Source organism: Carassius carassius, chromosome 37, assembly GCF_963082965.1.
Source record: "Carassius carassius chromosome 37, fCarCar2.1, whole genome shotgun sequence".
Lineage (NCBI taxonomy): Eukaryota > Metazoa > Chordata > Actinopteri > Cypriniformes > Cyprinidae > Carassius > Carassius carassius.
In genome coordinates, this window is record NC_081791.1 from 19,726,695 (window position 1) to 19,749,871 (window position 23,177).

Below are 23,177 nucleotides of genomic sequence, written 5' to 3' on the forward strand. Positions count from 1 at the left end.
TGTTTCAAAAGTCTAAACTTTATTATGTTTCAATTTTGAATCTTGAGCCTTTCAAGTCAGTGGCTCGATAAAGGTGGGGGGAACCATTTAGGTACGGTCATATTTTTTTCTCTTTCTCTCTCTTCATTTCACTTCCAGCGTGGTGAAAACATTTAAACTGCGGGGCAAGCTTGGCTCACTGAGAACACTCAAACACGGCCACTCTGCTTCTCTCTCATCCAGGCCTGGATGCGCTTCTTCAGCTCTGGGACTGTGGAGAGAGAGACAAGCATGGAGTCAGCATTACACAGTCTAAAAAAAGGGAAGTCATAGAGTGCATTTGCCAGCAGTGCTGAAAGAGGCAGCTCATGCAGTCTTTGTAAAGCTGTGTGTGTGGGTACCTGGTTCCAGCATGCTCTCGGTGAGAGGCTGTCTGTTGAAGGGGTCAGTGGGAGAGTTCAGGAGGTGTCGCAGAATGATGGCTCGGTCCATGATGTTACCAGAGGGAAGTTGCACGGGATCACTCATGAGTGTGTCCATCAGTGGGTCTGTGTAGATGGGGTGTCAATGTTACTTACTCCAATCAACTATTAAAACTATTCAATTTGTAGCAATTTGCTGTAGACCGAAAAATACTTCCTGCAAGGATGCATTGCATCTGATCTAAATACCTTTATAATGCTACAGAAAAATTATATTTCAAATGAAAATGCTATTGAACTTTCTTTTAACCCTATGTTTCCCCAAAAATATTAAGCAGCACAATTGTTTGTCAATGTTGAGCACCAAATAAAAACTTGATGACTCTCACCTTTAAACTCATCTGGGGCATCACTGTAATCCATCTCAGACTGAGAATTGCGGGCTACTATCTCCTCCACCTTCTCCAACAGCAGTTTGAATTTCTCAACAGCAATAGTGGATTTTATGCCCGCTTTTCTCATTTTTGAAATAACCTCCTCAAACAGCTCCCTGCTGTATGATCGCTAAAAGTGAGAGAGAGAGAAAAAAATTGACCCCATGTTTTTCTTGCGAAGCACCAAACAGCATGAACTTGAGCAAATACAGACCTGATCATCTGCGATGGCTTTAGCAAATCGGGCACAGTCCAGCTGCAGATAAATGTCAGTGAGCTGATCCAGGAGCTTCTTTGGCTCAAAACCATATTTTTCTGGGTTTTCCACCTTCAAGTCTCGACATTTAGGCCCACATAGCTGCTGCAGGTTATAATTTAACATGGCAGCCAGACGAGGACCCAGTTCCTGTTCAGTATGACAGAAAATAAATGAGTCATCATAACAAGGAACGTTATCATTTTTGTGCATCTTCAACAACCTACAAATAGACTATTTGCTCTGTTAGTGTCATTAAAAGTGCACTCTCACAAAGCTCAATTTTCCCTGAAGACTAAATACCTGCAGAGAGCAGAGCGTGGGAGATTCATTTACAGGCAAGCAGCAGATTACAATCCTCATGCTTTTTCCCATTAACCAAACCTAAATAACCTTTTTTTGTAGGCACTTCCTTAAAAGTGGATTTCTTTGTTGTCTGTTTAAATGTTCCTTAAGTTATATTTCTACAACTGTCTGTTTGTATAGGTTTATTAAAGGCTTCTATTAATATAACAACCTGTTCATTTGCTCATACGTTACTGTTCAAAAGTCTGGGGTCATTAAAGAGTTAAAACAAAAATTAAGCCTCGTTAAGCTTGAAATACTTTTTTTCAAAAGTATTTTTTAAAACCTAACCGTCCTTAAACTTCTGAACGTCACGATAATGTCAATGTGTTTTTTTTTCTGTACTCACAGGCCTGAGGAAGGGCTTCTGGACCTGTTTGGTGAGGATATGGAACATATCCACTGTCTCTGTTGCTAAAGCCAGATACGATCGTGATACTCTCTCATCCTGAGTCAGCTGGGACTGTCGGCTCTGCTGCTGCTCCTGAGGATCAGAACATTTCACATGAAATTAGATCTGATTGGAACTGGAGAACACAAAAAGTGTTAATGCAAGTAGAAACACTCCAGCACAACCATTCCCTTTAAAAGTCACTCCCCTTCATTTTAGCCTTAATGCTAATGCTTTTTCCCCTTGCACAACAACGCATTATATCCATTACACACAATGCAGTTAAAAGGGTAGGTAAGGGAATTATTGGTAAAGTTGTGATACAGTATGTGCTGACCCTGGGGAGCTGGTCCCACTGCTCTTTATTCTTCATCTCCTCCTGGATCTCATGGATGCGTTTCAGAGACTCCAAACTCTCGTCCAGCAGAAAAGTTGTATCGTTAATTAGCATGTTGATGTAGCGCACAAACTGTTTGCCAGAGCTGCAAAGAGAGAAAAAAAAAGGTATGATTAACTTACACGTATAAAATAAATACATAAACATTTCACTAAACAATAAAAATGTAAAATAAATTAGACAAATTAAATCTTAAAGTTTTATTTTTCATATATATATATATATACACATTTTTGTATTTTTTAAATTGGTGTTCAATAAATATAGTTTTCTCGGTAGCTGATATCATTGAATTTAAACATACACAAATGCCGAATTCAATTTACACAGTATTATCTTTGGTGAACTCACTTGAACTCCTCCAGGAAGGTGCCTTGGTGGTTAATGTTTTGCCAAAGGCTTTTGAATATGGTGCTGATGTGGTAACGGATTGTGAACTTGTCATAGAACTCGCTTGTGGCTCCAGTGTGCTCCACATCTAAGAAAACGCACCCATTTAGTACAAAAAAATCTAAATGCATAGAACAGACTTTGAAAAAATGTTTTAGACCCCCTTTTACCGGTGTAAAACTTCATGAGGGCTGGCACAAGCTGATTGACAGACAGTGGGTGGTTCTCCATCACCTCAAAGAAGCGCTGAGTGCGCGGCTGCACCGCAGGGTTGGTGACGAACAGCACTTCCACCAGCTTGGCAATCAAGTATGGGTTCTTAATGTAATTCTGATTGCAAATGAAGACCACCAGGAAGGTCACAATGTCTTCAGTGCATGGCTCATAAAGAGCCTGTGGAAAGTACCTAAAAAAACATGAGAAAAAGAGTCACATTTCACTAAAACTAAATTTGGATTCTAACACTACAATGCACCTATTTCAGCACTATCATAAACTTACTGCACAATAAAAAGCAAGAACTCGGCCACATCTTCAATGTAAAACTCCGGCAGTGCTGCAAAGCTTTTGGGGATTTCTGGGTTCAGAGGCAGGGTTACGCTGAAAGGTGATAAAAGACAAGAAATCAGAACAGAACAATCTTGACTACTAACCTGACTAAAAGGATGTAAGGTCAGGTGTATCTTAAGTGAACTGACTGTGGGTAGGCAGGCTCCACCATACGCAAGATGAGCTGGATGACCATACTGAAGAACTGCAGACATCTGCGCAGCAGGTTCTCGTCCAGGAGCCCTGCGTCTGCGCAGGCTTTAGAGCGCACCAGTTTCTGTCCACACAGACATTTACTTAATACCCATGTCCTTTACTCTAAAATATATTCTATATTTACACACAAAGTATTCATTCAGGGTCTGTGCATGTTCTATTTAAATATTCAAAGTTTAGCAATGACAGAGGCTGAATTTATTTGATTAAAAAATATAGTAACAAATAGAAATATTATAACAAAACAAATTAAAATATTTCTAATTCAATATATTTTAAAATGTATTTTTTTTCTTGTGATGGCAAATCTGAATTTTTTGAGTGTGACATGAGAAGATAAATCAACAGAAATCATGACAAGAGATTTCTAGGACAAATCATTGTAATATGCTGATTTTGTGCTCAAGAAACATTTATTATTACCATGTTGAAAACAGCTGTGCTGCTTAATATTTTTGTGGAAACCATGATACATCATATCTCAGGATATTTTGCTGAATAGAAAGTTCAAAGGTAAAGCATTTATTTGAAAAAGAGATATTCTTAACTAACATTTTTGTAAGTAAGACAGTAATGTCTTTACCATCACTTTTGATCATTTAAAAATATTGATTTCTTTTAAAAACAAATCTTATGGAGTCCAAGCTTTTGAACAATAGTGTAAGTAAATGCACTGTTCAGTACTTTAAAGCTAATAGAGCCTCTTTTTGCACAGGGCAAAGATCTGACTAATAATCATTACTGGAATCATTGGTTACTTTCATTATCTGTTAAATCAATTAGCTGTTGCTGCCCTAATCTCAACAATAGAAAGTTATTTCTCAAGCATAGTAATAGATAGTTGCTATTTTAAGAAATCAAAGCTGGCACACTTTCCATGTTCTTTTTTTCATAAGCATTTAAAAACTTTTATAAACAAGTATTTTTTTATTAATAAAGGATAACAGCATTCACCTTCAGCTGTGTTTTACATCTCTTCAGCATCTCTCGATGACGACTTGCCAACGGGGAATCCTTCCACTGGTTCTCACTGTTCTTCAGCTCTTCCACAGTTCTGTAACACACACACACACACACACACACACACATTCAGCTTGTGCAAATTACCTCTTCTAACAGCTTACATAAAAAAATAAACATCTCCCAATAGTATAATTGGCCCATCTAAATGTTATACATGCTGCAGACAGCAGGGGTCCCTGTGGTGATCTGTCAGGCATCATGAGGCCAATAAACAATGTGAGCTGCCTTCTATCTGAATGTGTAGGACTTGAATCATTGCCACTGATGTAGCACTAACACATGCACTGATAATTCTGGCATTATGGACTCAGATGACTGCTCTACAGTTCTACAAGAGGCACTGGGACAGGAGAGGATTAGCCTGTCTCATCAATTCAATTCCAAGTTTATTTGTATAGCGCTTTTTACGATACAATTCATTGCAAAGCAACTTTACAGAAAATTAAGTTTCTACAATATTTAGTAGTAGCTTATAAGTGGTGATCAGTTTATGTGCAAATGACAGTAATTTTCAGAAAAAGTTATACAAGACATAGTCAACCAGACGATGAACGCTATTAAAAGCAATTATAATGTGATTGCATAGTAAGTAGCAATATTTGTTAGTTCTGTATGTTGTTTCAGTGTTAGCATCATCTGAGGTCATCATCTGAGACTGGAGATTGTGTAAATTCTCTTTCATCAGAAAGAGAATAAGAGCTTTTTCACAAAGCATGACAAAGAACATCATATCTATGATGGGCTATCTGACATCAGCGATGAGTAATGCAAGATGTTCCACTTTGAGGATCACCTTAACTAGTTAATCTTCATACTTCATTCCCTTTTCATACTAGTGCAGACTTCACAGTAGACCGTTACTCAACATGGTTTTGGTAACAAATTGTTTATTTGTTTTTACGGCTGAATCTGTGCAAAGCACCTGTTCAGATCCCTGATGGCCTTCAGCCTCCTTATGTAGCGCCGACAGCACGGGAGGATGGACAGATGATGTGCGTGTAGCGTTAAGAAGAAGCACTCTGTAGGGAACTTGGGCTCTGAGAACTTGGACGGGTCTTCATCTGAGGAGGAATGGAAGGAACAGTAAATGGCTTGTCTGAAGTCAAACAGAGCGTCTAAAGTGAATTGTTCTTCCCAGAAGAGAGCCCACACTCACGCAGCTCAGAGAGCCAGCTCTTCAGGTCCTCCATCGTGGCATTGAGCCTGGTCTCTTCTGTGCTGATATTCAGCCGACACTTGGGGTGGAAGATGTAGAGAGGATCCACTGTGTCCAGCTTGATCTTCATACTGAGTTGCTGCAGCACCCACAGAAAGTTCATCATGAATCCGTCTGTGGACACCAGCTTATCATCGGTCTAAGAAAAAAGGAGGAGAAAATAATCAAACTGCACTTACAAACTGTATTTTTTAATAATTTGACATTTTTTTTTTTTACATTCACAAAGAAATGGTCAATATTAATACCTCGATAAGATAAAAAAGAATGAAGCACATACTTGAGCAAACATACCTGCATTTGAGCCTTCTTCACATTACGATTCACCAGAGCTGCCATGTAGCTCAGAGCTGCTTCCCTTGTCTCTCCGTTTAACAAGATGTTGTGCAGGATTTTAAACAGATCTCCCTGAAAATCAGCACACACTTGGAATTACAAAATACTTCACCAAATCTAATTTCAGCATTCTATCCATTTATTTTGGATGTTTATTTATGCTGAATGTTTTTATGTCTATTTATTATTATTTGGAGTAATTGGAATAATGACTGGAATAATTTAATGTATCACATTTTTTAGGACTCTGACGGTTTTATGGTTCATCATGTTCAGAACCACTGTATAATGATCCTAACAAACATGCTATATGTAGCATGAGCAGTTTTTGATGTAAATTGGATTGTATAATTTCAAAAGTCTGAAGCCAAAACAGAATGAACATCTCTACACAGGCTGAATGAGAATACAAATTCACTCTCTCGACAGCAGATGGCGCTTATGGAACAGTAGCAATACAGTGTTTCCTCTGGTTACTGCTGTAAATAAAGCAGAGCTGTGCTTTTAAATACTACATTAAAATGCTTTATATGAAGGTAAGAAGAAAAGAAAGTACCATTTAAATTTTCCTGAAGACATTCGGGTCCCCATTGGGGTCACTTAATCCCCCAAATCAGTATTTAGAATTTTTCATCCAATATTTTGAGCATGGTGAAGAGAGTTTGCTCTGCCTGCTCCTGTATTTTCTCCTCTTTGTGTTCATCTTCAGCGTCTCTGTCCTCTGTTAACGTCCCTTTTTACAGATGGTTTATTTGCCAAGTTTAGGAATTGCTTGTGTGTTATTAATAGTTCTAAATATTCTCCACCTATTAATCAGAAGTGTTTGCAGCTAATAGGGATTCCCTCAAAATTCACGACGGGTGTCTATGTTGCTTAGCCACATGTGCGTATGCAGTTTTTTTCAAATTTATACAGTGTAATTAAAACTGGTTTACCGTTTGAACCAGTATATCACTCAGCATTGTAATATTATACTTGGATAAGAATAATATTTATAATCTGATTACCAAGCATAAAGAAATATCCACAAAACTCACACATCTGAATTTTAGCTGAATGAGAGAGTTATGTGAGGGGAAGTTTGCTTGTATATTTATTTTGGACAATAACGCTCAACAATAAATTTGTGTATAAGCATTTTCCACAACACAGTGCATTTCTGAACTCTTTTCCCCACAAAATATGGTATTTAATTTAAAATATTCAAATTTAATTTCAATTATTTTATTATTAATTCTGTGAAAAACTTATGACAACTGGGAAAAGGGAGCTTTTTTCTCTATTAGAGAAGACATTCTTATGTAAAGTTGCAACTTAACAATGAATGCACATTCTTAGTCTTTCCGCAATCACATGAAATTATACTTTTATAATCATTTGAGAGAAACCAAAAACTGAAGCCTCCACTTGCACCCACCCCTGCTCTATAAAAAGAAAATTCCCTCAATATTGAAGCAGCTCATAAAAAATCTATGATTTTTAGGTATGATGGGTGCTCACCCTCGCAGACTCCAGATAATGTTGCAGTGACTGGCTGACCACTCGGGTGTTCTCCATTGTGATGGCAGGGCCTGAGAAGTACTTGTCTCCCACTTTAGCCTACAGAACAGCAAAACGGATGTAAAAATACACCACTTTCCTGTCATCATTCATCAATGCATCAATTTTTGTATTAGTCTTATTTGTTTAAGGAGTAAAATGACTTGCATCATCCTCAGCAAACACTGAAAGACTAAAGAACGCTCCAAGGAAGGAAAGTCTTTGAATTTCTCTTCCTGTCCCCGGACTGAGAGGGTCAGGACACCACAATGGCAGAGAGGTGATCTAAAAATACACGCAGACAGACAATATTAACAGTGGACTGCATAACCTGACTGACTTGAATTCGTAAGCTCCTAAAAACCTACCAAACTGCATACAGGGTGAGTCTTCCCAAACTTGATTTCACAGAGCTCAGCCAAAGCCTGTAAAACAATAAAATCAGTCATTGACAAAACAAAAGCCTACAAAGTCTTTCACTGATTCAGAGGAGCAATCCATGTGAAACATGTCGGGAATACCAGAAATATCTAACGGTGTTCATATATAAATCAATGGAGCTTGTTTGGTACTAACATGCCTTATAATGCAGTCTTATGCTATTTAAGGTAGAATAAACAGTCTCTTACCATCAGAGGGAACTTGAAGTTGTCACTGTCAAAAGAACATTCTTTTACAGCTAAAGCAAGCCCTTGAAGAATGGGAACAAAGATCTGAAAGAAAAACAAAACTGATCAAATAAGGACAAAAGTTCCATACCTTTTCCATGAACTAACTTGACTTTTGCCCTTTTGGAAAGACATTCAAACATCTGACCCGAAGGCAATTTTTAGTTGATGCATTAAAATTTAACAACTTGAAAAAAATAGTTTGAATTTATATTCAAAAGTATTTTATTCCCTGTGATGGCAAAGCTGAACTTTCAGCTATTATTCCAGTCTTCAGTGTCACATGATCCGTCAGGAATTCTTTGGTGCACTGCAGTGTTGTGAACACGGTCACAACAGACACTGAAGAGAAGACAATGCTGAATAAAGTTGTAATTTTTTATTATTTTTGGACCCAAATATATTTCGATGCTTCAATAAATTCTAACTGACTCTCTGATGTCACATGGACTACTCTTATGATGTTTTTCTTACCTTTCTGGACATGGACAGTATACCATACATACAGTTTCAATGGAAGGACAGAAAGCTCTCGGACTAAATCTAAAATATCTTAAACTGTGTTCCGAAGATGAACAAAGGTCTTATGGGTTTGGAACGACATGAGGGTGAGTCAATGACATAATTTTCAGTTTTGAATGAACTAACCCTTTAATATTTCTGTGCAATTTTTGCTTATAAAGTGTGCTTGTGCCAGTTTTCTTTATGAAATGCTGATATTTTTAATGTCTAATGCAATGCAATGTCTAAGGCCCAGTACCAATTGCAACACTTCATGTGCACTTTCGGTCTTGCGGACTTATAATGGCCGCTGCGTGTGTGTGACCGTTAAGTCCACGAGACCGTAGGGTGTTCCATTCATAATTTTAGCGTTCAAAGGGGTGCTCACGAGCGCCCCCGTTTGCAGCCGTTATGTGCCCTCGATACGCACTTCTGCTGAGCCCGCACTTCTACCCGACAGTCAATGTGGCATTACGTCACAAAAGTGAGGACTCTGAGGAAGACCGCAAGGGTTTAGGGTGCCATTTGGGACAGGGCCTAAAGCAGTAGTTCCCAACACTGGTCCTGGAGGCACCCCAACACTATACATTTTGCATGTCTCCTTTCTCTGACACACAAATTTCAAGTCTTGAAGTCTCTACTAATGAACTGATGACCTGAATCCGGTGTGTCGGATTAGGAAAACAGGCAAAAGGTGCAATGTCGGGCTACCTCCAGGACCAGGCTTGGGAACCACTGGTCGAAAGTGTCCAAACTGGAACCAAAAAACCTAATGTATGATAAATAATCCTGAGCCACTCTTACTAAAAACAAACAAACAAACCACTTATAAATATGTTTAATACCACTAGGAGTTTAACATCAATAGTAAAGACCCCTTGAACTTCAAAAGTAATATGACGCAGCATGCAGCCTGTCTCTGTAATCTGCTGCAACTCCCACCTGTTTAAACACCTCCCCCTCCTGGTGAGTCATGCGCACCAACTCCTGGATGAAGCCATATGGAAGATTTCGGCACAGCATGTAGGGAACCAGCAGGGAGGGCTGTAGAGGGGGCCTATTTAAGGGCAAAGAGAAAGAAAGGGGGCAATCTCATTCATAATTGTATTACACTTGTATGCATTCAAACTGACAGACAAAACGTGCATCAAACTAGGTCGGTATTCACACTATGGAGCTTGATTCTTGCTCTCCTTCATCGGAGGCTTCTTTTCACATTGTTTGTCTGCATCGCCAATGCTATATTAGCAGCAGATCATGTTTAATGTTTTGTAGCCAAGCAACGAATGTAGAGGAGAAAGCTTAACACATACAGAATGAAGCTGCTTCCTGAAATCAATTTCTGGATAAACAGGCAGCTATCAAAAATGCTTATACTTTAAGAGACATATTACAGCGTTTCATTTGTACAAACGGTGTAGCACTGCAAAAAATTAAAAAATAAATTTGGTGAGCACTTGAGTTTGGACCGAAACAAACTATTGTTTGTACTATACTATAGGAAAAAAACGTCAAACACTTAAGAGTTCTAATGTGAAAATGCCTTCAAAAAACCTTCAGAATGCATTGTGACTGACCTGGCCTGTGTGAGGGCACCTTGAAGTACTAGAGCAGCATGGGAAATGCACTGGGAACGAATGTTGCTAAGCAGCTGACTGACAGCTGGCTGGCTGCACATCTGAAAAAGAAAAGCATGTAAATAACACTGTGTCTGAACATAGACCAAACTCCCAGAGCTTGAAGCAAAATGGCTGAATAATGAGAAAATATTTATTTTCTATGCAATTATAATTATATTGTTTATATTTTCATATAAAATGCCATAGTAGCACAGACCAGAAACACCACACAATCTGGCTTTACATGCAGCCTTATTAAAATTAATTGCAAAATAAAATAATAAAAAAATAAATAAAAAAAAGTTAGTTAACTTCGTTTTCACTTAAGTAACTTGTTTATTTTGGACAGACAGATAATAGTGTTGAAACTGTGCTAGAAACTGAAACAGGCCTTTCATGAAGCAACATACTCAAGCAAACTCTTCTGGTCGCTTAGTTGATTATAATAAGAGCATCATGTCTACTGTAGACAGGGTGATAAATGAGAACAACATGAAAGACTCATACCAAAGTGGGAATTACCCAAGGCTTGACAAGACATGTCTTTCACTTTCACCTGCTCAACACGTCCACCTCTGTTCTGACCTACTGACAAATGTCTCCTCATGAAAGGCTAAAGTAAGCAATTACTTTCTTGTAATGCTTGTTATACCAGAAAATATAATTATATTGCCTGAGTACAGAATAAATATTGTAGAAATGCATCTACAGTGTTCATCCACAGCTACCTTTGGGGCCTTCCTCTCTTCCATTCCTACACTGTCAAAACGCTCGATGAGGTAGTTGAGCATCTCGGTCTCTTTACAGGACTCAATGGTAAAGCGGTCACTACCTGAGTCACCAGCCATCCCCCCTCCGGATGCGCCCAGGCTAAAGAGAGAAAGAGAGAATTATGAGAGATAAATACTGCCTTCGATAAAACGGTTTTACCTTCTGGGGAAAAACCCAAACTGAGAAAATAATTAAAACCACATAGCTTTAGCCACCAAGGAGATGTCTTTCATAATTAAATGTTTCCCTTTTCTCTAGCCACCAAGCTTTCAAAACAACAATCTTTAGAACTGCTATAACATCAGATATAAATGAAGGTTTATCTCCATTTCATGCAATGGTTAGAACAAGCCAGCCTCACAACGCAAGCTGTGTTTTTGTTGATCAGACACCTTGATAAATCATATCTCGCCCATTTTGAATTACTGTTCAAAGGTTTGAGGTCAGTTTTTAAAAAATGTCTTTTATTCAACAGAGACACATTAAATTGATCAAAAGTCAATGCATCATGGTTTCCAAAAAAAAAAAAAAATTATAATAAAAAATGTATATATATATATATACATGTTTATTACTATTAACTTTTTTTTAACAATTTGTATATACTTTTTAATAAAATATATATAAAATAAAAAAAGAATAAGAAATAAAATACTGCTGCAAAGTTCTCCACTAAATAAAATACTCTCAGTCTCAAACCAATATCATATAATAAAATATAAAGAAAAATATAAATAAATAACTGATTACAGTGCAGCATTACCAATCCCAGTTTGTAGGCCTGCTCATATTTAAAATATATATATATATATATATATATATATATATATATATATATATATATATATATATATATATATATATATATATATATATATATATATATATATATTTATATATATATATATATATATATATATATATATATATATATATATATATATATATATATTTATATATATATATAACTTTTCCAAAGTGTAAAATGCAGCATCAACAGTTTAAGTTTTTAGACCTGCTCAGATTTCGTTATTGCGTAAAGGTCAGTGTGTCACCGGACTTAGAATCAGCTGCAGGGCGGGATTTGCGCTGAACGCGGAGACTTCCGCTACTTAATATGTTCGTTTGGAAACACGAAAATGTACCTATGTTCCGCACACAAAATATTGCATTCGTTCATTCGGTACACACATGCACCGTACCGAAAGCCCTGTACCGAAACGGTCCGGTACGAATAGACGTACCGTTACACCCCTAATATATATATATATTAGTAGTGGGCATAGATTAATTTTTTTAATATAGATTAATCTCACTGTGATCTTGAAATTAATCTAGATTAATCTAGATTAAAATGGCTCATTCGAATTCTGCCGAAGGCATTCAGAATATGTGTGTTACACAAATAAAATTGACAAACAGTAAGTCTTTGAAAAGGGGTTTATCAAGCTAGGTGGTGCATTAGAAAAGGGGCTCATCTCCTGTTTCCAAAATGCATCACAAAGTGCTTGAAAAAGTGGGCCCTGTTTGAAATTGTTTAATTTGTATGTTAGTTTATTTTTATTTATTTGTGCCATTTACACAATGTTTAAGATTTTTTCAAGTTTGTAGGTGTCAAGGTACAGAAACCAAATAATTAAATGTAAAATAGCACTGGATAGTCTTCAATGTAAAAATGAAATATACAATCAAACCTACATTTATTCAGACACCTTCAACATTTCTCACATTGTGTTTTTCACAGTTTTGCTATATACTGTATATCAAAAATTATATCTAGTGTCTGAATAATTTTTGGTTTGACTGTAAAAACTACAAAGTAATTCAGTCAAGAGCAGTGAGTGATTTTCATTTTCTTGGATTAACATTACAGCAGCCAGTAGCTAAATTAGGCGCGGTCACTTTAAGAGACATTGAACCCATCCAATATAATACGCATCCCATTTTTTTCCTCAACTGTTTACTTTCACTTAAGAAATAACTGAAAGTTTTTTTCGAGCATAATTTCCAAGGTGGATATTTTGACATATGTTGTATGTATTTGTTGGTACAAGAGCAAAAATAAGCAAATTCGATGTTCAAGTATTTTGAGACGCCTTTCTCCGCGTGAGCCCTGAACTCCAGAACACCGTGAGTACTGAATTGGTCTCTTTCACATCTTTTTGTTTGTTCAAACTGCGATTTGTATTTGTTCGTTCAGGTGCAGGAGGGACTTCGAGGAGAACTTCGCAGAAGAGAGCTCGGTTCAGTGTCGCTGTCCGTGATACGCTGCTCTCAATATCTCTCGTGAGCACCGAACAGCACGCGAGTAACCGGCTACTCTGTTCAGCTTTTCCGCGTCTTGTTTTTGGATGCTTTAAATGTTTAAATCGACAAGCGGTAAGGCTTAAAAACACGTGAAAAAGATAAGCTTTCGTGACGATGCGCAGCAGTGGCCCGTCAACTGTCCTAAGGATCTTTTTAGGCTGGCCTCAGCCAGTCGCAGTGGCGGACTGGGACAGTAAATCAGGCCGGGAATTTGACTCCACCCCAGGCCACCTCTGTTGCTTGCAGTCACCACCACCCAATTCATGTGTCCACCAGACTGCTAAACTCTTTGGCTCTTTCAGTTGTTTTAATTGGGTTATACTTAAAAAATAAATCAAGAAGTATCAAGGCATTCACTGTCTCTTTCATCTTTCCCTTAATCCCCCTCTCTCTCACTATAGTATAGCCATGTTTAGTTTTGCTTATAGCTTAAACTTTACCTGAAGGTTCCTGCTCTGACTCAAAAGCTGAACTGTCCACCCTCTCTTGTTCAAAGCAGGAGAACTAGTGCTACTGTTGCTTCCTTCGTCACCTTCAAAATAAATAAGCATTGTACACTAGGCTACATAATTGGAAAATCCATTTCTGGTCAATTAATTTTCTTTGGCACTAAAAATATACTGTATCTTCATATGTAAAACAATGTGCTAGTTTGTCATTAGGATGCTCTTTTAAAACATTTCTCTATATATATATATATAATTTGTTTTTTAATAGATTTTTATCTATTCTAAGTCGCTTTAAATGAAAGCGTCCATCTACCAAATGATTATGTAAATATTAGGGTGGAACAGTTCAACTTTTTCACAGTTCGGTTTGTTTCACTGTTTTAGAGTGACAGTTTCGGTATAGTTGTATGTGCTATGTTTATGGAAAAACTATACTTTCAAAAAATATATATATTATCATATTATTAAGAATATTCTATCTACAAGCAACAGCACAAATAAATACAATAGAGTAAAGATACAAATAAAATAAACTGCCTTCCAGGTTTTTTTATTAGGTAGGTCTTGCATTAGTTTTTAGGTACAGAAATTAGAGTAATCAAATGTAAAACAGCATTGCATTTTGGACTATAAATTAAAAATTATTCTTTATTAAAGTAAAAAAGCTTTTTAATCAAGAGCAGTGAGTGATTTCTCGGTTGTTGCTGTTCGATTAATATAAAGACTGTCACTTTAAGAGAATGCACTGATCCAGTGTTTGTATTAGTATTGAACAAGAGTGAATGATTTGTAGAGGTATTTTTCATCGCTGTTGTTGTAATGTCTGGGAATCCAGAATGCCCATGAATCAACAGAAACGTATATTAGCTGAACCCTGTTTGTTTTACGTGTTATTTATAGTAAACCATATTACAGATGCTTTGTCAGATTTAAGTTGAACAGCGGTCCCAGCGCGTGGCGAACCGTGTGTGGTGAACAGAACAGTTTGTTTTTTTCAGTGAACCATAGTAAATATAAATGTAATTCTGACCGACCTGCTCCCTTACTGGCGAACATGGCTGGGATTTTGCAGCAACTTGCTGTGTCTGTGGCCAGGGCTTTTCTCCTTTTTATACGTTCCGTCTCTGCTCCTCCTTTGCGTTTACGCTCCATTTTTTTTGCGCGATTTTCTAAGATAAAGCCTGCCTCTGGATATAGCCAATTGGGCAGTGTTTCGCTGATGTTTGGTCAAGTGATGGTGTCATTTTTACTCCACGATTGCCTGATTTGTACATTCATAAGACTGTCAATTATTTCGCAGTTACATACCAGCCTATTGCACGTCACCCTGATCGACTGCACAGCGGCAGCCGGCAGGCCAGAATGACCGTCAGGCCACCGGGAAATGTCCCGGTGCTCCCGATGGCCAGTCCGCGTCAGTTATATAAAATATCAAGGTGAAAGTCATCATAGCTTGCTGAGTATAGACCCAGCTCCCAACCCAACTTTGAGAATTGATTAACGGCGATATTTTTTTAATCGCACGATAAGAGTACGCAGCATGTTAACGCCGATAACATATATATATATATATTAAGCAGCATAACCATTTTCAAAATTGGTTATGTTTCTTGAGCACCAAATTATCATATTAGAATGATTTTTGAAGGATCATGAGACACTAGAGGGCTGCTGAAAATAAATGCATCACAGGAATAAATTACATTTTACAACATATCAAAATATAAAGCATTTACTTTAAATTAGGGCTGGTAATTTAACGCAAGAAAAATATGAAAAAAATAACGTATAAAAATTATTAACGCATTTGACGCACTTGTCCTGCCCCAGACCTGTGTGGATCATCTGCCATTTCACACAGTCGATTGATGACTAATATGAGGCAGAGCAACAACTTACTAAGTGATGGGGCCAAGAAAATGTCCCTAAAATTCAAGATATGGAGCAAAATTCCCTTGTCTGAAATTTTGTCTCATATTTACATCACATAGTTAAGGAATATCACACGAGTGTGAATGTGATATTCATCTTATACAACAGTTCATTAAGAAGTTAATATTGTGTTATTTTAGAAAATGTTGTTTGGCTCAATTTTGCCAACCAAAATATAAAGACAAATCAGAACTGTTCATCCCCAAGCAACCCACAGCGAAATTTCATTTCTTAATCCATGTTTTGAATGAATTTAGTGAACCATTTGGCACATTGAACCATTGGCCATAGTCGCGTTGGCTTTGAAGTGGTGCTTCACTGACAGATCGATGTATGACATCAAAGTACTGCGGTTCTTTACTTCACTTCTGAATGAATCAGCCATTTGAACGAATCGAATGAATGAATAAATAACTCTATGAATTAATCATTAAGACATTTACCACCACCTACTGGCAGTTTTAGTTTATTATATAGAGTATCATTTCATTAAATAAATAATTTAATATTTTCACAGTAATAACAATAAAATTAAGGAAATAAATTATTAAAGTTATAGTTCACCCAACTAAAAATGACAATTCTGTCATCATTTACTCACATGGTCCAAAAGAGTACATGTAAAAAAAAAAATGATCAAACAAAATATTTCTTGCTGAAACTACTTTTTGTAATCTCTGTTTGACGCTTTGCACAACAATGACTTTAAATTATCTTTTCAGAGTAATTTCTCCAAAATTTGATGTGCGATTATTTCGATTAATTAATCACCACATCATGTAATTAATTCGATTAAATATTTTAATCGCTTACCAGCCCTACTTTAAATAATATCTCACAATATTCAGAGGTGGGTAGTAACGAGTTACATTTACTTCGTTACATTTACTTGAGTAATTTTTTGGGGTAACGAATACTTTTCGGAGTATATTTAAAGATGGGTACTTTATACTCTTACTTGAGTAAATTTTGGGGGGAAAATCTGTACTTTTACTTCGTTACTGTGGGCGACGCTCCTCTCGTTACTTTATCTTAATGCAATAAATGTTATAATGCTTCAGTTTATTCCAAACGCGCCGTCTACTTTTCTCTGGGCAATGAGCGATGCCCATTCGCTAATGATTCATTCTTTTGAGTCAATTCTGTTCAAAGGCTTGATCAAACCAATTGGCAAACGAGTGAATTGGTTCATGAATCAGTTTGAATGAGTCGTTCAGTTCCTTGCCGCACGCGCTGAGCGTCTGAAGTGGTTCACTCTGAGTTGTAACGTTTAAGAACAGAAAGAGCGTTGAAAACGTGGCTGGAACTGCACTGAATTGAAATCTGCAAAGGTTATTATTTGCAAGCGATGAAGATCCTTATTAGATGAACACCGCGTGTGCTGTCTACTGTTTAACAGGTAATAACTTGGGCTACATTCGATTACAGTACACGATACCACTGTGACATTAGTTTGTTGTACGTGTGTGGCTTATAACAGAGGGGAGTCAAGTTGAATGCAGCTTCCAAAAGACAAAAAATAGCCGATTAAGATTTTATTAATTTTAATACAATCACACTGGTGCAAGTACGTTCAGCGAGTCATATTATCAGCTGCTAAATTCAGATCTGTGATTGCTTGCTGGCGCTAGCCAGAGATAGATGCGTTTATACAGCGCTGCGCATTATAACAAATCACACATGATTCTTTTGAGCTTATTAAAGCATTGGCCAATCAGAGGCGTTCAGATGAGTCATCGCTAAAATGCCGGTGCTTCCTTCACTCGCTCACTGACTGAATACCTCTTTCTGGCGAATTCTCTCGCAGAAACAACAAAGTGCAGATGTGTGTACGAATCTTTAATTAAGATATTGATTTCACAGTGTTAACAGTTTCAGTGATTTTAATGGGAGTTTCTGAGAGTGATTGAAATCTAGACTGTCAGTGAAAATTATCTTTAATAATGTAAATGTTATTTGCTCTCTTTCTGAACAATGAAAGATTAGTAGAAATATTTATATCACATTAACTTTCAATGTTAAATTCACATTTAATATAAAGTCAGTCGTATTAAAAATATGTTATGGCATGACACCTATATCTGTTACTTAAGTAAACAGACAGGGTTTTATAATAAATTACATAAATTGGATTAAAGGCTGATGAAATATATACATTTATACACGCACACATACATTACATACATTTTATCTATAAATCTAAATAAAAATAGGCTCAGTATATATGACCCAAAGTAACTAGTAACTAACTACTTGAGTAGATTTTTTATCCAATACTCTTTTACTCTTATTTAAGTAACTATTCAAGACTAGTACTTTTACTTTTACTTGAGTAAATATTTCTAGAAGTACTTTTACTTTTACTTGAGTACAGTTTTTGGGTAATCTACCCACCTCTGACAATATTATAGTTTACTATGGGAGCCCATTTCCGCCACTAAATTCAAAATAAAAAAAAAAAAGGTAATTGCAACTTCTTATCTCACAATTTGAATTTATTTTTTTTTAGCAATTGTGAGTCTACTTGGAAATCTGACTTTATAACTCACAATTCTGTGTTATAAAGTCAGAACTGCTAGATATCAACTACCAATTCTGAAGGAAGTCACAATTGTGAAATATAAATTCAATTCTGAGAAATTTGCTACCTGAGTTTTCTCCGAATTTTGAGACACAATCGTAAGGATGTAATGATTCACTCAAGTCACGATTCGATTCACGATTTTGATTTCATGATTCGATTCATGATGAAATGAGATTTAAGACAAATTATAAATTAAATTTGTCCTTTTATTAATGCTTGGACAAAATGCTGAACGTTTCTTTGTGAAATTTAAATATAATACTATAATAATATACTAATATAGCACTTGCATATAAATGCTAACAGCATATGAGCTGAACACGATGCAGAATCACTCTCTGCCAGTAGGTGGTGATAAAAGCATTTCCTTGGTTCCCACTCTAAACAAAGAAGCGCAGCACTTATGAACTTTAATATGCATAATACAGAGGCAAGATGAAAATAAAAAAAATACTATCTAAACTATCTAAAAGACAGAAAGTTTACCTCAGACATACATTTATATAAATTACTACGCCTAACTGAATCGCGATTTGTTTAGCATCTCAACCGATTTGAATCATCACATATTTAAATCGATTTTCAACCGGCTTGCGGTTAATCCTTACATCCCTACACAACTGTGCGAAAAAAGTCAGAATTGTGAGATAAAAAGCCTGTTGCAATGCCCTTTTCAGTGGCGGAAACAGGCCTCCATAGTTTACTATATTTCGATTGAATAAATGCAGTCTGGGTGAGCATTAAAAACTTTTTAAAACATCTTATCGACCCCCAAAAAATTTAATGGCAGTTAAGATGTACAAAAGTCTCCAACAGGACAAATTTTGCATTTTAACTTTACTATACAAATTTTTATATTATATTATTTTCTCATGATTTTTTTTTTCTAGCTTGAGAAAAAAAAAAGACGATATTTCCAGGTTTTCACATGAATGCATAAATATACAAAATATGATAGGATGACATGCAATTCTTCCTACTACTGTGATTCGAGTGAGTGAAACACAAAACGTCTTGGAATCAGTTTACACCTGTATTCAGCACCGATAATTTGTCATTAGATCCCTTGAGGCGGAAGTTAATACCATGAGTAAATGATGGCCAAACGTATGACTAGAGGACAACAAAAGCAGGCCTCTAATACTTGCATCCCCCTGCAGGTTTTTGGTCATGAGACGGCATGAATTAGTGAACTCTAGGGTGAGACAACACTCCACAGTAGGCTTCTGGCTCTCATTAGTTCTGTTACACAGTCAGCTAGCATTAACCGGTCGCCCAACAATCAGTCCTCCACCAACACTGTTATCCAGCACACACGTCCTGTGTGGGAGTTTAAAGTCTGCTGGCTCACATTTCTGCCGTGAGCTGAATGGGTCTAAAAAAAACTTTGTGCAATGAACAAAATTTGAGCTGACAGCAAAGCTCTGTCCACAGAAAAGCTAAATTTGTCAATCTGATGAGATCACATGATCAAACTCCACTATTTGGTGTCATTCATTGCCCATTGCGGTGCCAACATTGGGCACCGTGGGCTTTTGTTAGTGGCCAGGCAGCACGCTGAAGCATGCAACACACGTTGGCACTGATACCTGGACCCAAACTGAACCCTTGAAAAATCCTCCTCTTCCTCCTCCAGCTCTTCATCACTGCTGTCTTGAGGCAAGTTGGACAGGGCGAAGAAGAGGGAGAAAGGGCTGGTGTGGCCACGGTGTGTGAATGGAAGCAGACAGATAGACTGAATAAAAACACAAAGACTACAAATATACAACTTCACATCTAACAGGGTGTAAAAGGTACCTAGAGGGCATCCGGGCGGCTAGCGCAGTCCTTCTGGCCATAGTACTGGGAGAGCTGGGGAGGATGGGGAAAGACATGGAGGTTTGGGTGCTATGGTGTCTGGGGGAAGGGCTGGAGGGTATAGCTGAAGTTGTAGGGGGCGTAAGCATACCAGATGGAGTAGATCTGGGGCTTGGGCTTATGGGGATGGATGAGCTAAGGGAGTAGGGCCTGTATCTCTGGGAGATGGGCAGAGGGGCGGATGGAGAGGGAGGTGGAAGGCTGGTAGGAGGGCGAGAGACAGGAGGACTTGGGGGAACCGGGAGGGCGGTGGCAGAAGCCAGTGGGACAGATGGAGCACTCATTCTGGCAGAGCTCAGAGCGAGTGGGTTAGGGCTACAACCGTAAAGACTGAAAACAACAAAGACATTGAAGAAAATGAAGGCGGAAACACAGAAGGAGGGGGAAATTTAAAGAAATCAAGAATGTGAAACAAAGGGGTGTAGGTGGATGTGTGCACTGGCTGCCAAAAGTTTAAAATCATGTTTTTTTTTTTTTCTTCGAAAGAAGTCTCTTCTGTTTGCCAAGGCTGCATTTCTTGTTACAAATACAGCAAAAATTGTAATATTACAACAATTTAAAATAACTGTTTTGAATATATTCAGGTATATATTCATGAATATATATCTAGCTCATTTGCATTTAAAGTGATACACTCCAGAACAGTTCTTTTTTAGACACCCCAAAAATGACATTTTCCAGCTGTTATAATAAATGATCTGTTGGGTATTTTGGGCTGAGACTTCACAGACACATTCTGGACACACCCAAGACCAATTTTATATCTTGTAAACAGGTGCATAATAGGTGCACTTTAAAAAGAGTTTTTGCTGAACAATAATAACTGAGACCCAAATCAACATATTATAATAATTTCTGAAGGATCATGTGACGATGAAGAGTGGAGTAACAGCCTCTGAATTCTGTTTCCCATCACTGGAATAAATTACATTTAAAAAAAACATTCAGTTAAAAACATTTAAAGTCTTAATTAGTTTTGGCCACCAATGTAGTTGGATTCATAACTCCCTTTAAAAGGAGAGTTTATCAGCTATCACACTTGCCTGGAAAGAGAGCTGGCACCGAATGAACCAGCGCAGGGCATCATGGGACTGCCGCTCTGGCTGGAGGGTGGAATGAGAGTCAGGTGACGGTCCGGGGATCTGGCAGCTGTAATTGGCTGAGATGTGGCGGTCAAGCTGGCGAATGGGTTACAGTCACGTGATCGGGTGGACATCATTAGAGCCTCCATTAAAATCTGTCCGATCAGGTCTTTGAAGTCAGAGTAAACTAGAAGAAAGCACAATGCAATTCAATTCCAGAGAAATCTGAATTCTCTGTCTTACACCCTCTATTGCTTTCTGTTCATACCATCCCTAGGGTTCTTCTGGAATTCAGCAGCAAGTGAGGGGAGGAAGATGACATCATGGTCCTGCTCCTTCCAAGAGACACGCAAGATCTTACAGATGAGGTGCAAAGCCTGATCTTCAGAGACGGCTGAACTGGATAAGGAATCCTGCAAGTATCAATTCAGCGTGTCACTTATCAATACTTTAGATTGGTGGTTCTCAAACTTTGTGACCCCATTGTCCAACACACTGTTTATTGGATATTGCAAAAATACAGAACATTATCATGCACTTTTAGATTACTTTTGCTATCATCTAAGACTCAAAGTCCATTATCAAAAACCCCAATACCCTGTTAAAAGTATATTTTTTATTTAGACAGAGTATAACAATTTATTATGCCTCTTATCCATTATTGGCCATTAAACTAAAATAATTATCTTTTTGTTAGTGCATCTTGTCACCTTTTCAGCCGGGTTCCTTTTCTCTCTGCGATCACTGTCTTCCACCTCCATATTCTCAATTCCTGAGTCCACATCTACTTGGGACATGCTGAAGACCACAGAGATGAGATCTAGCTCAAGTAGCAGTTCAACTCTTTAATTGTCAAACAATATAACTTTAGCACTGCATATTATAAAGGTACAATAGAACATACGATGACTACGTAGCTTATGATAGAGAAGGTTTACTTAATATATAAATTTCATCTGTATGTATTCATTTTTATATGCACTTTAGAAATTATGTGGCTGGAGTCCAAAAGCATTTGCAATCCAACAGTAGAGATATTCAGATTAAAGAGACTACTTAAAGTGAGATACTATAATTCATCTACAGCACAATCTCAGTTTGAGCTCTTATGTCATGCTCCATCTTTGATTAAGAGTACAGAGAGGACAGAGGTCCACAGCTGTCTCTCACCTCTTCTCGCAGGAGGCTGTGTCAATGTCCATGCTTTGGGAGCGGGACAGGTATTGGGACTGCGTCTCCAGACTGTTAGATGGAGAGCTGGAGAGAGAGCTGACCCCTTCGCTGCTCTGGCTGCGGTAAGCGACCCCTACGGTAATGGAAAGCACAAAAGGAAGCTCTGTGTTTGAGAACGAACCTGCTGATTGTGTCATGGAAAGAATTGGCTAAGCTGTAATCAAGCTCAAGAAAAACTTTCTAAAACGTTCATGGCTGGAATACAAACCACAGTTCAAGAACATTAATTTTGAACAATCGAAACAAGCAATCAATGTGGCTCACTAAATCTCACTAAATCTTCCAAGGTTTGCAAACACTTGTCTCAAAACTGGAAATCTGGACCTCTTTTACCCAGAAAACAAGCAAAGTGTAGAGGGGGGGAAACTAAAACTACATCAGCAATTTTTGAAGCATATTTCATTGCAGAACAGTGAATCAATGTAAATTTTAATTTTTAAATTTAAATTTGTGTCGTTGTTAGGATCATTGTTGTGTTCATTAAGAATTTTAATGATGTATAATCACAATATTTTGGCCTAGTTACGCAGCCCTAAAACAAGCACAGCAAACCTGTATTTTTTTTTTTTCAAATCAAATTTTAAATTGTATAAATACAAAAACAAAACATGCAATTCAATTTTTCCCCAACTTATGCAGCCCTAGTCCACAAACAAAATCCAGTCACTTCCAGTCAACTAC

General features: G+C 37.4%; 1 protein-coding gene across 1 annotated transcript in view; it reads right to left on the bottom strand.

Moving 5' to 3' along the window:
* LOC132118301 (ubiquitin conjugation factor E4 B-like) overlaps nucleotides 1-23,177 on the bottom strand; it is a 28,513-nt gene continuing 5,336 nt past the window's right edge. Inside the window, 27 exon segments of the mRNA XM_059528052.1 lie at nucleotides 1-250; nucleotides 381-527; nucleotides 791-965; nucleotides 1,050-1,241; nucleotides 1,786-1,920; nucleotides 2,165-2,309; nucleotides 2,576-2,702; nucleotides 2,785-3,020; nucleotides 3,116-3,214; nucleotides 3,313-3,440; nucleotides 4,334-4,433; nucleotides 5,325-5,463; nucleotides 5,559-5,757; nucleotides 5,913-6,026; nucleotides 7,455-7,553; nucleotides 7,662-7,778; nucleotides 7,862-7,918; nucleotides 8,123-8,206; nucleotides 9,605-9,719; nucleotides 10,240-10,340; nucleotides 11,010-11,151; nucleotides 19,914-20,116; nucleotides 20,118-20,511; nucleotides 21,225-21,450; nucleotides 21,532-21,676; nucleotides 21,974-22,061; nucleotides 22,434-22,569. Coding sequence (XP_059384035.1) covers nucleotides 189-250; nucleotides 381-527; nucleotides 791-965; nucleotides 1,050-1,241; nucleotides 1,786-1,920; nucleotides 2,165-2,309; nucleotides 2,576-2,702; nucleotides 2,785-3,020; nucleotides 3,116-3,214; nucleotides 3,313-3,440; nucleotides 4,334-4,433; nucleotides 5,325-5,463; nucleotides 5,559-5,757; nucleotides 5,913-6,026; nucleotides 7,455-7,553; nucleotides 7,662-7,778; nucleotides 7,862-7,918; nucleotides 8,123-8,206; nucleotides 9,605-9,719; nucleotides 10,240-10,340; nucleotides 11,010-11,151; nucleotides 19,914-20,116; nucleotides 20,118-20,511; nucleotides 21,225-21,450; nucleotides 21,532-21,676; nucleotides 21,974-22,061; nucleotides 22,434-22,569 — 3,905 coding nt within the window. The 3' untranslated portion in view covers nucleotides 1-188.